Source organism: Petaurus breviceps, unplaced genomic scaffold, assembly GCF_028583685.1.
Source record: "Petaurus breviceps papuanus isolate PSGF00001 unplaced genomic scaffold, PetGlider_PUasm1.0 38, whole genome shotgun sequence".
NCBI classification, from domain to species: Eukaryota; Metazoa; Chordata; class Mammalia; order Diprotodontia; family Petauridae; genus Petaurus; species Petaurus breviceps.
Genome location: NW_027186304.1, coordinates 84,691,615 through 84,713,708, shown reverse-complemented (window position 1 = coordinate 84,713,708; position 22,094 = coordinate 84,691,615). Strand labels below are relative to the sequence as shown.

Here is a 22,094-nt window from a genome sequence, read left to right as displayed (position 1 = left end):
GGTGTTCCATTTTCAGCTTTCTTTTGTGTATTGTCTTCCACCATTAAAATGTAAGCTTCTTGATGGGTCTTTTCATTTGAATTTATTATTCGCACATATGCTTATTAGCACAGTGCTGGGCATATTGCAAGCAATTGATAAATATTTGTGGCTTTATGCATAGAAAAGCATTATTCTGACAAGCCAAAAGGCTTCAAACTGCCCAAGGAGTCCAAGATACAAAAAAGGTTAAGAGCTTTTGTGCTGTACTGCTGACTGAAGCAAAGGGGATGAAGAAGTGAGTTCAGTTATCAATCAGGCAACAGAGTCCTGGTAGCTATCTGAATTGATGCATATTCAAATACTTGGCAACAATATGAAGATTTGAATTTTTTATTTAGTCATACACAATTTCAACAGCAAAAAGGTCAACTGAATTTTTAAACAGAAAATAGACAACACAAATACAACTATTCTAATGTTTTCTTATATTCAGCCTACAAACTCCAATCTCTAATATTTGCAAGGCAATTCTAGAGTTATCATAAATAAATCTGACATGTTATTTTTTCCTGGTTTGATAATTTAACAATGAAAAATATTCCAACTAACTGGATGCATTCATGCATACAATTAAATTATTCTATATGCTCCTTGACCAAGACATAAAGAACAAAACGCTTGAGCTGAACAAAACAACCAGTGATGATTCCAAGAGTTATTCTAATCATTTTCATCTAAGTGATACTAAAGTCGCTAATTTGATCCATCAGAGTTCAAGTGTTTCTAGTACAATTAACACATTTTTCTGGTACTTTGTTAAATAAAATTACAGAACTTGATATTTATGATGTATGTTTTCATATATACTACCACAAAAGTCAAGCTTAACATTTAACTTAAAAAGTCTATCAGAACAAAGTCAAAACAATCAGTCGTATAAGAAAATTTATTAGTGAATATTATGTTATTTTAAGTTATGTCATTTATTACCTTCAACCTTCCTCCTTATATAAAACCATTCAATGCATAGAAGTAACACTATATATTTATGATTTTATCAATGAGACTTTGAAAGTGATACACAGATGCCATAAAGTCAATGACTCAAAACATTCAAATTTTGTTTGGTAGATTTTTTTTTCAGATTATAAGTGTGTGGCATGGTTCAAAAAAGACATAGCACTAAGAAGCCTGTTCAATGACTTTGTTCCACAGAAAAATATACTATCCCACCAAAACATTTAAAAATTTCAAAATGCAACATCAACTGATAATGTTCTAAACAAACCAATTGAGCTAGATACTTTTCCTTATGCAACCCACCTTTTACAAATATATTCAGTACCCATTGTCTGCAGAAACTAAATCTAATTTCTTCAAAGTCCGCCACCTGTCCTTTAACATAACATTTGTTCGATTGCAGAATTTGTAAGTTGAGAGAATTTTCTGCCAATTTCCCTCTCCGTATTTCCTCACCCCTGATTTCAGTTTCTGGTCTTCATCCCAATTCCATGCCTTTAGACAAAAATAAGAGAAATTAAGTTTACATATTCTTGATCCTTTACTATGTATATTTCTAGATTCTATGTTGTACCACTACTGTCCAATTTCAACTATTTTGGTGATTTAAAATAAAATTTGTTGATTAAATATATGGAAACTATAATTCTTCCAGCAGAGTACTGCTGGAAGAAATGTGACTGTTATAATCAACAAATATCATGGCAGTAGTATATTAAAGATTCAGAGATCTGTATTTAAGATTCTTTAAAAACAAAACTCCCAAAACCTATGGCTATAGACCCACCAAAACTAAGGATTAAACTCATTTCAATATTCAAACATTCCCAGTAGTGGCACATTCTCCACTACTCTTAATCAAGTAGTTCCTCCTTCTCTCCCTTCCCCTCTCCCCACCCACATGTGATATTCTTATAGCAAAGAAAAACTAGGAATCTATATTGTCAACAGAAAACATTAAAAGAGTATTACCAAAAGCAATTTATCAAATATTGGTATACTGCATTTTTTAAAAGGATAAACTATTTTCCACAGATGGATATAATTACCTTATGATCAGTTACTAAAATATTCATCCCTACAGTGACCAATATACACATTTCAGCTAGGAAGCTATTTCTTTGATGGGAAGAGGAATTATGGAATATTCTTTGACTTGCTTTCTTAGTTATTAAGTCCAGATTTGACTTGGGAGCACCAAACATAATATATAATACAGCCTATGATTATGGGCTGGGAATAAAAAGCTAACTGACTAACACGGAGACTAAAATATTACTTTGTTAGAATGGTGCTATAATCAAATGAGCCAGTAAGCAACAAACAAGAGTACTTACTTTAAAGCCATTTACTGTTTTAGATGAAGCCAATGAGTAAGGAGAGAAGAACTCTTATAGCTTCTGAAAGAGGGGAAGATTCCAGAGGTACAGAAAAAGAAATTTGACATTTTAAAAGTATCTAAGAGAATATTAACAATTACTGAATCATTTACCCATTTTCCTGCCTCAAAATTTTTTATTAGAATAAACTATACATAAATCAATGGCATTCATGAAGAAGGCATGAAAAGGGAGCAAGCCTGTTTTTGTAAATGATATTGTATAGTAGACGTTTATAGACAGAAAAGAATGGAAGGCGTAAATATGATATCCTAATAGACTTAAGTTTGTTGGCTACAAAAAGCATTTGATTCAGTAGAGCAAAATGTTGCCTTAAACTGTCTCACTCACACTTAAAGGATTCCTTGAAGGATGTAACAGACCTAACTGCTGGCTTGATGACCCTCTGAGATGAAGGAAAGCATAAAACAAGGAGACCTATGCCTGAGAAAGGTGCTTGTCATCAACCTGGAAAAACTGCAGCATCACAATATAACATGAAAATCAAAGAAATATCCCCTAGAGATGACTATGTCCTTGAGAAGCTCCTATCTGTGGATGACACCGTGTAGGTTGCACTAATCCCTGTAATACAACAAAGCCTCATAAAGAGACCCATAATCACTCAAGATTTGTGGCCATCTAACTATATTGGAAAAAATAAATGGAGAAGAATTTTTTTTTTGGTCTTTTTGGTGGGTTGGAGGGGAGAGGGAGGAAGGCAGAGCAATTTGGGGTGACTTGCCCAAGGTCATACAACTAGTAAGCGTTAAGTGTGTGAGGATGAATTTGAACTCAGGTCCTCCTGACTCCAGGGTCAGAACTCTACTCACTGCTCCACCCAGCGGCCCCCAAGGAGAATTTCTGTTGTTCAAACTAGATAGATAAATGAATAAACTACCCATAGAACTTGTCCATTAGGATATATCTTGAACAATGAGCAGAACCCCACAACTAAACAAAAGAGAGAAAAGGAGACCGGATTAAGTATCTCATCTAAATATGAGTCCATTTTAAAAATAAGTAATCGGTTGATGTTGTATGGTGATGAGTCATAGGCTGCACTTAGCAATCAAGAAGTGCCCAAGAACAGCAGTATTCAAAGGATGTCATCAGAAAGATATATAAGCAAGAAAGATGGACTGATCATTTGACAAATGCAAGGGTAGATAGGTATTCCATGCAATGGCAAGAAAATGAGGAAAAATACCAGCAGCATGACAGCTGGGCCCACAATGACAGATACATAGGAAGAAAGGTCATATCGAATGAGAAGGCACACAAGGGTCATGAACTTCATTATGAGAATGTATCTACCTTGATGAAACCATAGATTTTCTGAAGAAAATTACATCTTTTGTTTTTGGGAAGTACTACAATAACACACAAATTTTTATTCTGAAAGTCAATTAAAGCAAAACTTTTATAAGAAAAACCATTTAATAAGTACGGTAAATGATGAATTTGATGATTTCTACAAACTGTAAACACATTCCTGATGCAGTAAAAACTACTGGAAGGTTATCAATTTGAGTAATTATTTTAATACTACTATCAAATGAAATTCTAACAGGTATATGAAGACAACTATCAGAATCATCTTAAGTCGTTTCTTTACATTAGGAAGACCCAGTTTCTCCAATCATTTTTCATAATTTTTTTGTTTGCATATTTAAAATGTTGATTTAGAGTATGGATTCTCAAACTTTCTTTGTGTGTAATGGATCTCTTTTGAGAGTCTGGTGAAGCAATTACAATTATATTGAAGAATGTAATTTTTTTCCATCTAAATTCATGGACTCACTGAAAACTATCCATGGATTCCATTGACTCTGAAAGCCCTTTCCCTATGCCACAAGAGGTGGAGCAAGAAAAGATGTTTTTGATAGCAAAGTTGAAACTCTGTAGAACATGAGTAGTACAACATGTATAATAACAGATGTGCAGTTTATTATTTTTTGTTTTGTTCTAACATATAGCTATTTTATATTTTCCCCAATTTTAAAAAACACTTTTATTTAAAGTTTTGCACTCCAAATTCTATCCCTCTCTGAGACAGTAAGCAATCAGATATAGGTTATGCATAAGTAATTTCCATTTTAGTCATTTTGTACAAGACTCAAAGGAAAAAAAAACAAAATAAAGTGAAAAATAGCATAATTCAGAATGTATTCAATCAATATCGGTTCTTTTTCTGGAGGCATATAGTATGCATCATCATTAGTCCTTTGGGATTGCCTTGGATCATTTTCTTGCTGAGAGTAGCTAAGTAATTCGCAGTTCTTCAAATAATGTTGTTGTTACTGTCTGATTCTGTTTACTTCACTATGCATCAGTTTATGTTAAGTCTTTCCAGGTTTTTCTGAAGTCATCCTGCTTGTTCTTACAACAGAATAATATCCCATCACAATCATATACCACAGCTTGTTTAACCATTTCCCAATTGATGGGCATCACTTTGATTTCCAATTTTTAACATACTTCTAAGAAGAAAATATGTCCCAAATAACTGGCTTAAAATAGTTTTAGAATAAAACTCACTAGTAAATTGGAGACTGATTAATCTCTTCAAATATTCTCATTTATTTTTAGACTTCTATTATTTCTATTACTGTATTAAAAGAATATTTTTCAATTCAATTTTGAAAGTTAAAAATGTGTTTCCACATTCTAAACAAATTAGAAACCCTGTTCCCTAAAACCAGTTTAACTTTAATGGCACTGACTTGCCCAAACTTTACAGCACGATGACTATTAAGAGCATAATAGAAATTTTAAAAAGCATTACATAACTAAATATGACTAGAATAGTGAGAAGTATTATATTACAATAGGCCAGGCTTTGCATAATTTTTCCAGTAAATATTTTGACAGTAAAAGAGACTATTACAGATTTCTAATATCAAAATGGATCAGAAATTTTTGTATTTTATCCATAACATTACTTTCAGCATTAGAAGATTATATGCTGGTAATTACTATATATAGGAATCTTTTTTAAAATTACATTTATAATAACCTACCTAAGACTTGTGATTATTTGGAGATAACAAGTCCTGACTTCTACCAAGCAAGAAAAGTTTTGAACATAAACCTGGCAAGAGAATGGTCTACTGACAGTTATCATGATCAACTATAGTAAGGTTCCTGGCAAAAGGATGCACATAGGGTGATGACTTCTCTAGACATGTTGAGCCCTGGGGAAGATACCAAACTGCTTCTCAATCCAGTGTATCAAGCTTAATTAGTGAGGATCATGGAAGGGAGGAAGCTGGTGCTAAGAATCATACAGTATTCAAACTGGTTAAAGACATTAATTTAACTTCTAATACTTAAGTTGATATACTGAGAGGAACTAAACTGAAACTATATTTACCATTCTTGCTATAAATAAAATCAGAACATATGTAATAATAGAAGAATAGGGAAGATAATTTCCTCAGGTAAATGAATTAGTGAAGTTGATAAAGAAGCATTTCACAGACAAGCTGGTAATCTCACCTTGAAGATCTGATACGTGACCATAAGCAAAAAGAAAACCATAGACAGTTGTAATTTTATGCCAACATATGAGGCAGAAATTATATGAAATCCTTGTCACTTAGTAATTTTAATACAAAGGTAGACAGGACACAAGGAAGAACAGTGAACAGTATTAAAATTAAAAGGTGACAGCAAGTTGTTTAGAACTGTCACATCTATAGACCACGACTACTTAAGAGAAAAGAGTCAGTACTCGCCTAGCTTTCCATCAGTGTATTAACAGGATAAAAAAACAAAACTCTATATAGGAATTGTACATACAAAAGCTCGGCCTTAATATATCTGTTCAGAAGAATGGACTTAAGAAGTCACAGTATTGGAATAGGTCACAGGCCAAACATTATTGCTCTCTTAAGCTCTCTAAAATAGACTGTCAAGGTCCTGGCAACAGCAGAAATAAGATCACAGTTCACTATACAGTCCATGAAGACAAAACACAAAGCTTCTGGAGAATGAACTGAACATGGGACAATATGACTTAGAAAAAGCAACTTCTCAGACAACAGCCAAAACATTGGCATCTATAGTTTGGATGTCTATGTGGTAACTCAAAAGCGTAAGACAGTATGCACTGAGGACAGTTTCAGCAAAGAGGAAGCTAGTCACTAGTTTTGGTAGAAGTATGATAACATTATTCTTGGCAAATATGCCCCGTTTTCTACTAAAAGGTCAATAAATATGGTCTAAGTGATTTTTAAAATTCAGAAGGTCCTGGACATGGAAAATGCTGAATGGCATTCAAAAACACAATTGCCAAAGTCTTAGCAAAATGAAAAAGATTATTAGCAATTTCTTAATAAATTCTATGTATACAGTCAGATCAATTAATTACAAAAAAGTTCAAAATTGACATCAAATTAGAAGACTAAAATGAAAAGACCACTCTGTGTAACCATAACAGTTTCAACCTAAAAAAAATAAACTGTTGAATATGAACAATCAGAAATGGATGAAAGTCTAAAACGGTAACTTGAGATATTTAATTGATGTAAAACTACTGACACAAAGGTGAGGTTTAAGAGAATAGAAGGTATTTTGGTCAGTAAATGCAATGTTCTTGTTGATTTGAGAGAAAAGGTAGCTAAAGGGAATTTCCTTTTAGAGTATAAATCTCGTTAATCAAAACATTAAGGAAATGGAGCATGGAAACTTATGAGTAGTATTGTCTTCTTGAATATGAAGTCCTATTTTCTTAGGGAAAATGGGATGTGAACTTCATAGTTCCTCTAGAACTAAAAGACAACTATGATTAAAGGGAGTACTCAAATAAAGCCAGGTTTTCTCAATAATACCCCCAACAAAAGAAAGCCATGACTGAAGGAAAAATGGGAAAGCAATAACTTTTAAGATATTCAATAGGACAAGATTCTATTTTTTGATGTACAATACTAATAAGTCACAGCCTTCCCAAAAGGTGACTTAAAAAGACATCTACTCACCCAAATACCTATTTAATCTTACAAAACCTTTATGGTCTATGCAAAGAGAATATCCAGCATGAAAATAAAGAGTTAGGCAGACCTTCATAAATGATTTTCTCATTTACTACATTTTAGCAGTCATATAAGAGCCCACTTTTTTTTTTTCTGGATGATTACTCCTCCAAAAAATGCTTCAGCAAGACAAAACTGAGTCCTTAAAATGCAAAAAGATAATTTTGTTCAACAATATTTTGATCAACAGCAAACAAAAGTGTAGAAGAGGTAAACACATGTTCACCAATGGTGTTTACCACTATCATGGAAGTGAGATAGTAGAAAGTTCAAATGGAATAGATATGGCAAAATTCTTCAGATATTTCTTTTTGTTCAAAATATTTTGCTGACCAACCATTAGACAATTACAGAACCTCTTCAATGAGATCCATAGCTATTTGCAATTTTTATAGTAATAAGCACAAAACTGAATGGCTGAAGAATGCTTCTCTCTCAAATTATGGCATACAGTTTAATAAGCATTTCCTCATTTCCCACTGCCCAGATGACAAGCACCTCCCCTCCCCCACCTCCTATTTTTAGTTTCCTTTTGTGTGCTGTCTTCCCCCATGAAACCGTAAACTCCTTGACAGTAGGGGAGCCTTTTTCCAATCTGTATCATAAGGATTCAGCACAGTAGGTGTTTAACAAATGTTTATAGATTATTATTGGATTACATATTATTATGGATTGTTGAGAATGTTAAATTAGGCCATTAATATTTCATATCTTGGATAGTTGTCACAGATGGACAATGTTTTGTGCTCAGAACTGAATAGGAGTAAGACAGCAGGTTGAACATTTGGGAAATATTTCAACATTTTCAAGAACTCAACATGCTTCCTACCTCCAAAAGTCCACCTTTTGAAAAAGTAATGCTATATGGTTGTGAATCATGGAATAGATTGATCATAGAATAAAAAAATGGCTGGTGATCCAAAAAGTCACATGTATAAAAGTCACAGGTGTAAACAGGCTTCTATCTGGTGTTCTCAAAGTATCTTAAAAGGCATTATATCAAAGACATTTATGATTAGAAGATGAGGTAAGCTGTTCAAGTATTGAGCACAAAGGTTAAGATGGGCATTCCAATGATTATAATGGCATTATTCTATAAAATATGAAGATTCTTAAAGGAAGGCTAGTAGTACGCTTGCTAGATCTGTGGAGGGTTATTATAGATAATAATAACAATCACACAAAATAAGAAGGTACAGATGGATAGTTATTGCCTCCACCCTGTTTCTTTTTATGTGTTATCTTCTCCCATGAGATTTCGAGTTCTTTAAGAGCAGGAACCTCAGTTTTCCCTTTCTTTATATAATTAGCACTTAGCACAGTGGTTGGCACATAGTAGTTGCTTAATTAAATGTTTAACTGATACAACTGGTGTTAACTTAGGGAAGGGAACTGGTTTCCTTCTCTGTGTGCAGGTATGGGAAGATTTAATTTTAAAAGTTCAAGTTTCCAAAAGTAGAACTTTGTGAAAACATTTGGTTCATGATATGAATTTGGATAAATCACAAATTAAAATCTGTTCCTTCTCACACCCTTTGGAATCACCAAATACAACAAAGTAGGAGGCTAAGTGGTACAGTGGGTTGTGTGCTGTACTTGGGAGTCAAGAAGACCTGAGTTCAAATTCAGCCTCAGTCTCAGCTTCTTAGCTATGACTCATGGCAAGTAACTTACCCTTTGTCTCCCTCAGTTTCCCATCTGCAAAATGGGGATAATAATACTACTTACCTTCCCAAGGTTGTTGTGAGGATAAAATTTTCTTGTTTGTAAAGTACTGTGCAAACTAAAAAGTGTTACATAAAAAGCTAGCAATTATTTGAAGCACTTATTGGCACAGTAGAAAGAGTACTGGACCCAGAGCCAGTAGTAGTAGTTGTTTAGTTGTGTCTCACTTTTTGTGATCCCCTTTGGGGTTTTCTTGGCAAAGATACTTGAATGAATTGCCATTTCCATCTCCAGCTCATTTTATGAGGATCGGGAAACTGAGGCAAAGAGAGGTAAGTGACTTGTCCATGGTCATATATCCAAGTATCTGAGGCTAGATTTGAATTCAGGAAGACGAGTCCTCCTGACTCCAGGCCTGGCATCTTATCCACTGCTCTACCTAGCTACCCTAAATTATCTCAGATACTGCCAACAGTATGAAGAGTCAGGAGTCTTGAACTGAAATAGTTTCAGATACTTACTAGCTGTTTGACCTTGAGGGCAAGTCACTTACCTTCTGTCTGCCTAAGTTTCCTCAAGTGTAACATGGGGATAATGATAGTAGCTATTACCTCCTAGGACTCTTGTTAGAATGAAATACTATTTCAGCTATATAAATGCTTATTCCATTTCATTCATCTCACTAACTATATCATGGAAGACTTGGTTTACCCACTAGATTAACTTCATGATGATCAACATAAGAGATACAATGCTAACGTTTAAGCTATTATAATGTTAAACTGTTATTTCAAATGATTTTAGTATTTCAAATAGGACTCAGTTTATCAAGTGCAAAATATGCTTCCTCAGATCTACTTACCCATCCCTAGCCTCTCTCTAAATCTTCAGAATGGCATTACCAACTGACTATTGGGACATCTTGAACTGTATGTCTCAAGGATATCTTAAACTTAACATGTCTCAAACTGACCTCATCCCTGGCCCTGGTTTTCCTCTCTTTATGACTTCCCTATTAGTATCAAGGGTAGGCCTTACAATACAGGTGTCATCTTATCCAATCTATTGGCAAGGCCTGTCAGTCAGTTTAACTTTTGTACCACCATCTCTTATCTACACCTTCTTCTCTCCTGACTCTGCCACCACCCTAGTACAGGTCCTCTTCACCTTACATCTGGATTACTGCAATAATCTGCTCCTCCATCTGCTTCAAGTCTCTCCACTCTATTCCATGTTCAATCTCCCAAAAATCACATCTTCCAGGAGCGGCCAGGTGGCTCAGCGAGCAAGAGCACCGGCTCCAGTGTTGGGACGACCTGGAGATCGAATCCCAGGCTCAGACACTCAGCACCACACCCAGAAATAACTGGCCTTGTAACCTTGAGCAAGTTACTTAACCCCGATTGCTTAAAAAAAAAAAAATCACATCTTCCAACCCCTTCTCCCCCATTCTGTAAATTCCAGTGGCTCCCTATCACCTCCAGGATCAAATATATACTCTTCTGCTTAGTATTCAAAGCCCTTTCCAATCCAGGCCCTTCCTATTTTTCCAAGTCTTCTACTTTACTTACCTTCAAGTACTTTAGATATAGCAATGCTCAATGGTCCTCTCCTTGCTGTTCCTCACACGTTTCTCCCAACGTCATTCATTTCCATTGGCTGGCCTCCATTTGTCTTTTGCCCTCCTGACTTCTTTTAAGTTCCAGTTACAATCCCTCCTTCTGCAGGAGTCATTCCTAACCCCTCCCTTAATGCTAGTGCCTTCTTCTACATATGTTTTTACCTAGATGTTTTCATGTTGTTTCCCCTATGAGACTGTGAGCTACCTGAGAGCAGGGACTGCCTTGTGCCTTTCTCTGTATTTCCCAAAGCTTAGCATAATGCCTGGAATGTTGTAGGCACTTAATAAATGATTTTTGATTGCTTTAAAATGTACTTTACTCATATCTTTTTTTTCTTTGAGGGACATACATTGAGATTGGTATATTTGAAAGCATTTTTTTCTTACCTATTTACATTATCAATAAATATTTTAAATTTTAATTTGAATTAAGAGACACCTACCCTCTTCCTTTTCCATCGTCTAGGTCTTTCAGAGGTGTCTGTTTCATTGTTTGCCTTGCTTTTGTTACTGTCTTTAGTGGTTATTATGTATTTTTTAATACTTTTGCTACTGTTTTTAAGACTTTGCGTGATCCTTTTACCTAAAAGAAGAAATATGCTTATTAAACAAAAATGGATGTTTAATTATTAAAGATGAATTCCCAGATTTATATTTTTCCTCACCATTGTGCAAAAGCACAAAATTTACTTGTTTATCATTTTCCTAATTATTCAATTATTTTAAGACTACCTAAAGAAGGTAGAAATATGTAAGCTTTAAAAAGAGATAGGGAACTTCAAAGTTTCACAAACACACAAATTACATTATCCCAGCCAACTCCCTCCTCCCCATCCTGGGGGGGTTAATCAATTATCTTTAGGAAACTGCTGTTGCATTTTTAAAGTGGATATAATATTTGAACAAAGGACAGTAAGACCGATCAGTTTAAACATTTCCTTCACCAACACTGAGAATCTCAATTCCTCTTTATCTTAAGTTACAGCCAAGAAAAAAATTACAACTTATTGGTATTTTAGTCTTCTCCAAACTTACTTAGGTCATTCTTCAGGTGAGTCCATCACTATATTTTTTACTCAAAATAATACACTTTGACTTACTTAGACTTGTGCTCTACTGGTAAAGGTATGAAGAAACCAAGATCACTTTCATTCTATAATAAAAACACTCAGGTAGGACTTTAGTATAGAGATATGGGAAAGATTTTAAAAGCACTTTGCAAAAACAATAAGAACTTTAATAACCTTCTATAGATTTAAACTGAATAAAATTTATTTCAATGGTAAAGAATGGAAAAAAAATGGAAGTATCATGTCAGATTGGAGGAAAAGCACAGTACTAGGTGTCAGGACACCTGGGTTTTAAATAGAGGTTCTGCCAACCTGAGTTACATTTTTCTTTTCTGTAAAATATAGGAACTGGAGTAAGATGATCTCCTAGGTCTCTTCTAGGTCTGAAATTCTATGATTATATTAGAAAACAATACTCACTTCCTTGACTCCTTATTTTTATTCTTGTTTCATCAAAATCTTGGTGTTGTGAGTTCTCAAGTACATTTTGTGACAAAGATAAGAGAGTTGCATGAGACCTAAATAAGATAAAATGTTGAATCTTATGGAACGTTCCTGCATAAAGTGTAGGTAAAGTTACGGAGTCAGTGGCTTTATCAAATCCTTTTAACTTGATACTCTCCCTACACTTCAAGGTACTGACTCAAGCACTCATAACCTTGGATCTGTTGAGCCTTGGTATCTAGGCAATACCAGGGGCACTGTTGTTGTTAGGTCCCCCTCCCTCCATTTCTTTCTCACCAGCTCCTACCTAGGTTCTTTGAGGCTTCCAAGACCTTTATATTTTCTAGTAACTACAACAAACTTATTTGTGATAACTCAAATATTTAAATTGTTAATTTAAGACATCTATAATATATACTTACTCACAGTAACATTCAGGCAGTCTTCTTCTGTTGATAAGTATTTCCTGTGCTCAAAGATTATTTCTATTAGTTTGCTTCCTGATGTTCTCCAAGTAAACCTTCCTCTAGCCCCTTTTGTTGTTCTGGACTACTGCCACAACTTCCTCCTCCTCCCCTATTCCACTACAGGACACTTTACCACTTTGCTCCCTTGGGCCAATCCCAATATAACCCCACTCTGGAAGTTCCTAAAACATAGGCAGGAGTAGAAAACTTACTGAGGAAACAGGGGAAGAATTAAAAGCATTGTATCAAAACAAAGTATAAACTTGATATAGAATAATATGACTGATTTTGAGGTGTGGGTGGTAAGCTGTTTTCTACAATAAGTTAAGTTCCAAAAATGTTTTGAGCAGCGACACAATAATTTGAACAGACACTTAACTTTTTAAGGAGACTAATTTGAAAGACAACATTCAATTAAAAGTTTCATCATATTTAAATAATAATAAAAAAGTCACAACAGTCACAAGTTATGGTTACAATCCATTATTAAATGCAATGGGTAAAATATGTGATTAAAATGGAAAGACTGAATTATATAGATTTACAATCTAAATTAGTGTAGTATCGTTTGAATTTGTTTATATTCAAGTAAAGGCTCTAAGGCTTCTTTCTTTCTTTTTTTTTCTTTTAATGCTTTATTAACTTCTGATTTACATCATTCATTTCTGCTAGATTTTGAGTTACAAATTTTCTCCCCGTTTGTCCCCTGCCCACCACCCCAAAATAGCAGTTCCACAGGATATCCCCTTCTCCAATCTGCTCTCTCCCATTTCTTCTCCCATACCCCCTTCGACTTTTCCAGTAGGGTAAGGCTTCTTTCTTGACATTATAAAACAACACTATAGTGAAGGAACAAAGCATGAAAAATTCGGGTGTAAATAAGTGTTGCTCCACATATTACAAAGGCAGATTTTTAAGAAATGTATCAGGGCCCTGGGTAAGAATGCCAAAGAATATGTCGATTCTTTTTAGCTCAGGAAAGCTGAAAGACTTTGTTATAAAAGTAACAGAAAGACTAACAACTTGATCTGATGCTTATGATTGCAAAAAGGAAAAATGGTATAATGAAGAGGTATAAGGAGGAAAAATAAACCAGTGAAGGCTTTAACGAATCAATCTTGAAAAATCTATTAAGTGGCCTAATGGTATATCCAAATCTTCTCAGAGACACTTATAAAAATCTACTGCAAGAAGTTCTTCCAACAATTCTGATAAAGCTGTTTCATTTCTTCAACTCCTTAATTGTAACAGTAAAAACAAAGCAGGGATTATTAAAAAGATAAGCATTTAAGACTGTGAAGTTGTATATTAGATATATCTTATGTGTCTATTCAATTGGCATTTATGAAGTGCCTATTAAGTGCCCGGCACTCTTTAAACCATTAGAGGAAACAGATATTAGCCAGTCCCTGCTCTCAAAGAGCTTACATGCTAATGTAGGACCACATGCAAACAACTATGTCTAAACAAGTTATATACATGATAAACTGGAGATAATCTCTGATGGAAAGGCACTAAGATTAAGGAGGACCAGAAAAGGATTCTTACAGAGGACAGGATTTTAGCTGGGACTTGAAGAAAACAATGAGGCAGAGAGAATGAGTTAGGAGAGAATTCCAGGTATGGGGACAGCCTATGAAGACACAGAATGTGTTGTGCAAGGAACAGCAAGGAGGCCAGTGTCATTGGACCAGAAGATTATCTCTGAGGGGGTGGGGTGGGGCAGAGTGAGGTAGTCAGAGAAGAGAAGGAGATCAAACTTTAGGAAATTGGAAAGGTAGAAGAGGGTCAGGTTATGAAGAGCTTACACAAGATTATGGAACAGAAGACAAAAGCGAACTGTTGGAGCTGACTGAATGTGGGTGTGGAGTGTACATGGACATGGTTAGACTTATATAGGATCAATTTAACAGCTTGAGTGGAGGATGGTCAGAAATGGGTTAGAAAAGGTAGAAAAATCACCAACAAGCTATTGTAATATTCCAGTTACTGTTAATTTCAGAACGTTTTATGCTATTCTGGTATACCATTTATAGTTGATTAAATATAGTGGTTGTCATCATTTCTATAAAAATCATATCAGAAACTTAATTTGTTATTATGTCATTGTTTCTATGGGAAAATCAGATTCTACTTAAGGGCATTAAGGTATTTAAACATTTAAGGTATTAAACTTGCTTATAAATGCATTTTAACAGGGATGCTGGGGGGGGCATTATCAGTTAATCCTAATGGTGAATATTTCAAACCAGATGAGGGCCTTGAAGTAGCTTTCAGTTCACTATGTATGTTTATGTAACTCCAAGTAAATGAGATGACAGTTTAATTTTATACCCCATTTGTTAAATTCTTCCTAAATGTATCTATGGAGTTTTCATTTCTCTTTTTTGGAGACAGTTTTTGTCTTTTAGGAAGTTATAAAGCAAAGAAAATGCTAAAAACTTGAATTTATTTGATCTTGAGATTATTCTTAGGTATGTAAACAAATGACTGGGAGCACAGAAAATAGACTGTTGAATAGATTTACTTTGGAATGTCTTAATGCCACAATTCTAAAGTGCTGAAAAGGAACCTATCTAGTTCAATCTCCTGCCATTCAATGCAGGACTCCATTTGACAATATGACCAAATTATTTTATCAATTGGCTTCCCAATACCAAATCTGATGACACAATTCAATGAGTTATTGAAAATCAACCTATTAAAAACATTAATTCTCTTAGTTTTTAATTTTGTCCTTCCTCTCCTGATTGAGAGGATATGAGACAGTGGACACAAAATACAAGACCTTGACTAACGAAGCCTGGGTTCAAATCCTGAGGAGGTTACTTACTAATTATATGATTACATATATATTCATCTGTAAACTGAGGACAATACTTATACTACCTACCTCAATTATTATGCAGATTGTTTTAGAAGCTTAAAGTCTAAATAAACAAGAGTTGTTATTATTATTATTTAAAAACACACTATCTGGCTTACTTACCTTATTTAAATGTAGGACCAAGACCTAGTTTAAAATCATTCAATGATTTTAAAATTAAACAACAGAAAAATGTAATTTCATTTTACCTGGTTATGGATGTTGAACCTGCAGGAGATTCCTCTATCGCATCCTGTTTTTCACTAATTTTTAAAGAAAAAGAATCAAGAAATTAAAAGGTTTTCACAATACTATCTGATCTGCATGGTATATTTTTATTTTAACTAATGAAACACAGAAACTTCCAGAATGCAGTCTTGGTGTGCCAGCAGGTATCACTTAACAGAAAATATCTGTGATATAGCCCCGTTATAATATGGTTTATAAGTTATATTTATTGATAAGCAAATCTCACCTCAAAAGAATAAACCAAATACAGGGAAGGAGATAGAAATTCTTACAACTCAGCTATTTTTTCATTCAATTATTTGTTTATATATTACCTGAAACTCAAGTCCCTACCCTTTTATGTCCAATTCTTTGTCCCCAAATTTTGAAATCATTTAAAATCGGGCCCCACTCTTTCTAGCCAACCTTATTTTCAACTACTCTTTAATATACACTGTCACCCTGTCAAGCAGGTCTTAATGGCTAGTATCTTGCTTCTCATTCATTTATGTTCTTTGTCTTGCATGTAAGGCTTTTTCCTTTCCCCCTTAATATTAAGTTCATGACTTGCCTCTTTTTGATTATCTGATTGATTAAGGATAAGGATTATGTTTTGCTTTTGAAATATTTCTAGGCATAGTGCCTGGCAAATACCTGCACATAATAAGTACTTACTAAATGCAGCTGAATTGAATTTAATGAAGGCACAAATAACATTGCTTATTAAATCTGGAGGAAAACAAAGCTGGAAGAAACATGCAACAAGCATAATAGAACTGATATTCAATAACCCACAAGGGCGATAGGCTAAAAACTGTCAGAAATAACACTGAATAGCGATAGATATAAAAATCCAATTGCCTAAGTAGTACACGATTATTTGATAGTTAAAAGAGCAATCCATGCAAAAAAAGACTCCATAAGTAAATCAAAGCCCAAAAGGATGTATAGATATATACTAACATTCATAGTAGCAATTTTTGTGGCAGGGAAAAAAAAAGACAAGTAGGAATCTATGAACTGGGTGGGGTATGGTTGAAGAAATCAAAGCACATGATCCTAATGGAATAACATAGTACTTTTAAGAAATAATGGATGAAGAATTCAGAGAAAACACAAAAACACAAGAAGATTTATATGAATTGTGAAATCTAGGAATAAACATGATGAACACAATAGTGGAAATGAAAAGATGTACAGAATATTGAATTCTTGTGAAAATATAATGATCGGGGTGGCTAGGTGGCGCAGTGAGTAAAGCGCCAGCCCTGGAGTCAGGAGGACCTGAATTCAGTTCCGGCCTCAGACACTTAATACCCACACAAAAAAACTAGCCATGTAACCTTGGGCAAATTACTTAACCCCAACTGCCCTCCAAAAGGCAAAAAAAGAAAAATACAACAATCAGTTTTGCTCCTATAATTATAGAAAGGTTCACCACAATGGTTCCAAGAGAACATTATGATATAATACATTCAACAGAAATGGAGTTGGACAGACATGGATTATTACATGCCCTATGAGATAAAGACTTTGTGTCAGTTTTGCTCAATAACTATTTTTGTTACGAAAGGGAAATTATGTTTGTCTGCACACATACATGTCAGAAAATGATTGTGTTTAGTCAAAAAGTCTTTTTAAAAGACCTAGTGGCTATAGTGTATCTTTAGATGGATGAATGAACAGTGTGCCAATAAGATCTTTTTACACACACACACACACACACACATTTAAGGAACATTAGGAAAAATAGGATCTAAGAAAATAGCAAGGGAAAGTAACCATGGAAGATGATGGAGAGACACCATATCATGAAAGAAGCAATGGTCTATAAGTCAACACTACAAAATGGTCAAGGAGAAGGTATAAATAATAATACTACATACAACACAGTCATTACTTCCTTTGGGAAAGTAGAAGGCTGGTGAAGCAAGTCAGATATCAAGAGTAAAGGAGGAGCTATAAAGTGTTTAAGAATAAAAGGCAGCATGCGTAGTTTATTTTTTCTAAGATCATGGTAAAGAAGGAAAGGAAAAAAAACTGGTAAGTACTTGATGGAGTAGCAAGATATAAGAGAAGGGTTTTTTTTGTCTTTGTTTTTAATGAGGATCTCTGAGGAGGTATGTAGGCAAAAATGAGAGATTCAGAGATAGGAGAAAATGAAGATGAATACTAATGACTGAAAGAGCAAAGAAGATAACATATCAATATGAAAATTGGTAAATTTGTTTAGAGTACAAAAGAATGCTTTCAGATGTGTCCTAAATTTTGGAAAGTATTACATTGGCCAGCGGTTAGATGGCTATAAGGATCTAATTCCCTTTTCAGAGTGAAAAGGCTCAAAGATTAGACTTCTTGCCCTAGCAAGCCATCTTGTAGCAAATATATATTGCCGGTCAGAAGGAAAAAAGTGGTCGGTCAGAGAGCTGAAATAAATTCATCACTGTTTTAAATTTAATATAATTTCTGTATGTTAAGTATGTCAAATAATGGATTTACAAACCTGCTTTCTGTTTCACTGCTTGTGCTTTCAACAAAGGGACCAAAAATCTCTTCATCTTTTTTGCTTTCCACCACTTTTAATGCTGCCTACAAAAAAATAAATTGGAAATGTTAAATAAAATCAAACAGTAAAAATAAATCTAAGATAATTTTATTTAAGTCATAATGCTTAACTCATTAAGTTTTAACAAATAAAACCTTTTTTTCTTTTATAAATGCACATATATTTTAAAATATTTTCCCCACACGTAAAAACAATTTTTTAACAAACAAATGAAATTTCAAAGAATTATGTTGCTTTGAGTAGAGTGGAAGATTCAGAGTCCTATCTATTTCAGATTCTGCCATGTTCCTTTAATGTTCAGGTAATTTCTCTGTAAAATAAAACACTGGGTCATCTTATAAATGTTATAACATTTCAATCCTCCCCAAAGCCAACTAGAATGAGAGAAGTCAGTTCTGTTTTCTCTTACCAATGTAATAACGATCTAGAAAATACCAGAGAAAGTAAAGGGATAACTCAAGTTAACTTGCTAGTATAGGCTGGTATATTTGTAAAGAAAAACAACTTTAAAAGACTTAAGAACTCTGACAAATACAACAGACAACTGCCTTCTGATTGAAATGGATCAACAAATTAACCACCATTTTATATGCAACATTACAAAGTTTGGATCATTTTAGGTTAAATTTACATGTAACTTTTCAGCAACAGATTTAATCTGCCATCTCTGGAGCAAAATGGAGAGGTTTATCATCATTAGACTATCTAACAGGTAACTTTTGCCTAGTCATAACAAGAAGATCTAGAAGCAAATAATGGGCATTACAAAGAGGGAAATCTAGGTCTGAAGCAAGAGAAAAAACTTTCTAACAATTACAACTATCCAAAAGTGAAATGGTCTACCTCATGATGTAATGGACTGCAAGACAATTTCAAAAGATTCATGATTAAAAATGCAATCTGTCTCCAGAGAAAGAACTGATGTCATCTGAATACAGACTGAAGCATGTTTTTTACTTTCTTTTTTGTTTGAATTTTCTTGCACAAAATGACTGATCTTGAAATGTTTTACATGATTGCATAGGTATAACCAATATCAGATTGTTTACCATCTTGAGGGAGTGGTGAGAAGGAAAGATGGGTAATATAGAATCAAAACTAAAAAAAAAAAAGTGCTAAAAATCGCTTTAACATGCAATTGGGGAATATGTAATGAAATTTTTTAAAAAAAGGGGTAGAGGATTGCCCTCTTTCACTGGAAGTCTTCAAGTAACGAGTGTTGCACTATGGATTGGGAGAGTAGGATATATGCTTCACCATACAGTCTCTTCCAAATCTGAATTTCAGAAAAGTCAGGCCTAACAAGATAATGTGAAATTTAAAAGTGACAAAAAAAGGAAGAATGGTTTGATTTAATGCAGATCAAAGTGAGCAGAACTCTGTTGGGAGCCAAAGAGGCCTGAGGTAGGACTTCAGATAATTACCTTGGTATCAGTGGACCTGAATATCAAAGACCTCTTTGAGAAGCAACTTTACCTGGAGTTAGCTCCTCAGTTCTTTTGCTATGGGTTACACTTATAAGGATGTCATTTGAGTGCTGAGACCAACAGGCTCTGCCCCAAGACTTTAGTTGCTCAAAACCAAAATATTTGAATTCTTAGGTGGTCAGAACCTATGCAGATGTACTTGATGATGCGGCTTTGGCTTCAGGCCTTGAAGCCAGCTCCCAAGAGCATCCTTTGTAATGTGATTGCAGATGAAAGGAGTTAACTGGCTCTTCCAAAGATTTTCTAAAACCTAGAGTACAAAAAGCCTTAAGGCCATGCTATTTCCAGGATTTGACAGAGTAAGAGAATGATATGAATACTTGAGATCCCTTCCTTTGTCTCATTGCTCTATAAAAATCTTGTCCTAAGAATCAATAAATGGAGTTCATCATCCTGGAACTACCCACATGGCCTCGTCATTTCTCATTCATGTCTCCGAATCATGCTAAGCGCTGGAAACTGAGTAGTCCACGGCAGAACTCAGTTAACAATGTATAATAACAATGTAATAAGTTTGTAAAGAAAAACAGCTTTGAAAGACTTAAATGCAACAACCTGAACCTGAAAGAGGAGTGAGAAATTTGTGGTGTTTAACAGAAGAATGTAGATTTTGGACATGCAGATTTGTTTGGCTTATTTGTAACAAGGACCATATTTTTCTTTTTTGAGGGGGGAGAGTTTGGAAGTAGAGGGGAGCTAAACTGAAGCATTTAATCATAATAATAACAGCTAGCATTCATATAGCACTTTAAGGTTTGCAAAATGCTTTACATATATCTCATTTTATGTTCACAACAAACCTGAGAGGTTTATCCTCAATTTATAGATGAGGAAAGCTGAAGAAGACAGGGGTTAAGTGACCTATCCAGGGTCACATAGCAAATAAGCATCTAAGGCCAAATTTGAACTTAGATCTTCTTGCCTCAGAGCTCCAGCTACTGTGTATTTCGGAGCAGAGAAGTTCAGAAGGAAACAGACAAGCAGGAAAGCTTTGAAAATAACATAAAGTAGCATGTTACAATAAAAAGATCACTGATAGTGGAGTGAGAAGACCTGATTTCAAATTCTACCTCTTATAATTACTCTTAATGTCTGTGAGATCTTGCACAAGAAGCTCAAGCTCCCACAATGGTAATTTGAAGATCTTCCCTGCCCCTTAATAGCCCTAAGGGAATGACTCAGTCAGCTATACTCGCCAGATTTTTCTTTTGTATCTACTCTTGGCCTTGCTATTTTTCATTTATCAAAATGTAAAAGCTGGGTTTTCAATTATTCATAAAGATCAGGCTTTTGACTTTGTCCCTTTTTAATTAACTATTGACACAATTCAACAAAACAGGATTTGAAGAATATCATGAAAATTCCATACCTTCATTAGAAAGCTTGATGATTTTTCAGTTAATACTTGATGAGCATAAATCTTGATTCTGTCTATCATGCATTCATAAGTGCAGCGTTGAAACAAAGGATGGTGCAGATCTTTCTTATTGATTATCATCAACAACTTCATTTTTAGAGGCTGAAGAAAACAGAAGAGTAGAAATTCACAAAATGCGCTAATTTGCAATTTTTCAGAATAAAAATGTCTTATATGTATGTATATAGTTCAAGTTAAAAAAAATTTATTGGCCACAAATGTGAAAAGTTTTGTGCAACCTCATTAAATTTCCAGGCCAAAACAGGTTCAAAGGAGGATTATAAACACTGACACCAGTACAGTCATTTAAAATTAGTTTGCAATTTTTTACATTTAAATAAGTAAGATACACCCCTCCAAATGACACAACTTATCTTCCATTCCCTAAGTTTCCATCATGACTCTTCATCCATTCATCTCCCTTTCTTTTTTCCTATATATAGTCAAAATTAGTATATACTTTCTGGTTCTGCTTTTTTGCTCTGCATATTTCATAAAATTCTTTCCTATATTTTATATTTCTCATACATTCAAACTAATTACATTATGGTATTTAATTATGCTATTTTAACCCCCAAACATGTCGACATTTTACTTATATTTTCTGTCTGGAATACCCTTTCATACCCACCAACTTCCCCCATCCTATATAAGACATCTCATTTAAGATCTACCTTAAATCACACTTCTTTGCTTGCCCTAACCTCAGGATTCTCTCTCTTCTTTGAAGGACTATAGTACACCTTGCTTGCAAGAAGTATTTGAGTAGGGGCAGCTAGGTGGCACAGTGAATAGAGCACCGGCCCTGCAGTGAGGAGGACCTGAGTTCAAATCTGACCACAAAAG

The 22,094-nt window shown here is 34.4% G+C and overlaps 1 protein-coding gene across 3 annotated transcripts in view; it reads right to left on the bottom strand.

Moving 5' to 3' along the window:
* Positions 1-356: 356 nt before the first annotated feature.
* The window catches only part of TERF1 (telomeric repeat binding factor 1), a 207,246-nt gene continuing 185,508 nt past the window's right edge, over positions 357-22,094 (bottom strand). For 2 of the 3 annotated variants that reach the window (XM_069100116.1, XM_069100115.1), the window contains 6 exons: positions 21,201-21,350; positions 18,282-18,367; positions 15,760-15,813; positions 12,194-12,291; positions 11,147-11,286; positions 357-1,497 (listed from right to left, as the gene is read on the bottom strand). In XM_069100116.1, coding sequence (XP_068956217.1) covers positions 1,321-1,497; positions 11,147-11,286; positions 12,194-12,291; positions 15,760-15,813; positions 18,282-18,367; positions 21,201-21,350 — 705 coding nt within the window. In that variant the 3' untranslated portion in view covers positions 357-1,320. Of the gene's footprint in view, positions 1,498-2,339; positions 2,403-11,146; positions 11,287-12,193; positions 12,292-15,759; positions 15,814-18,281; positions 18,368-21,200; positions 21,351-22,094 lie in introns of all 3 variants that reach the window. The other variant, XR_011170697.1, reaches the window with a different exon arrangement.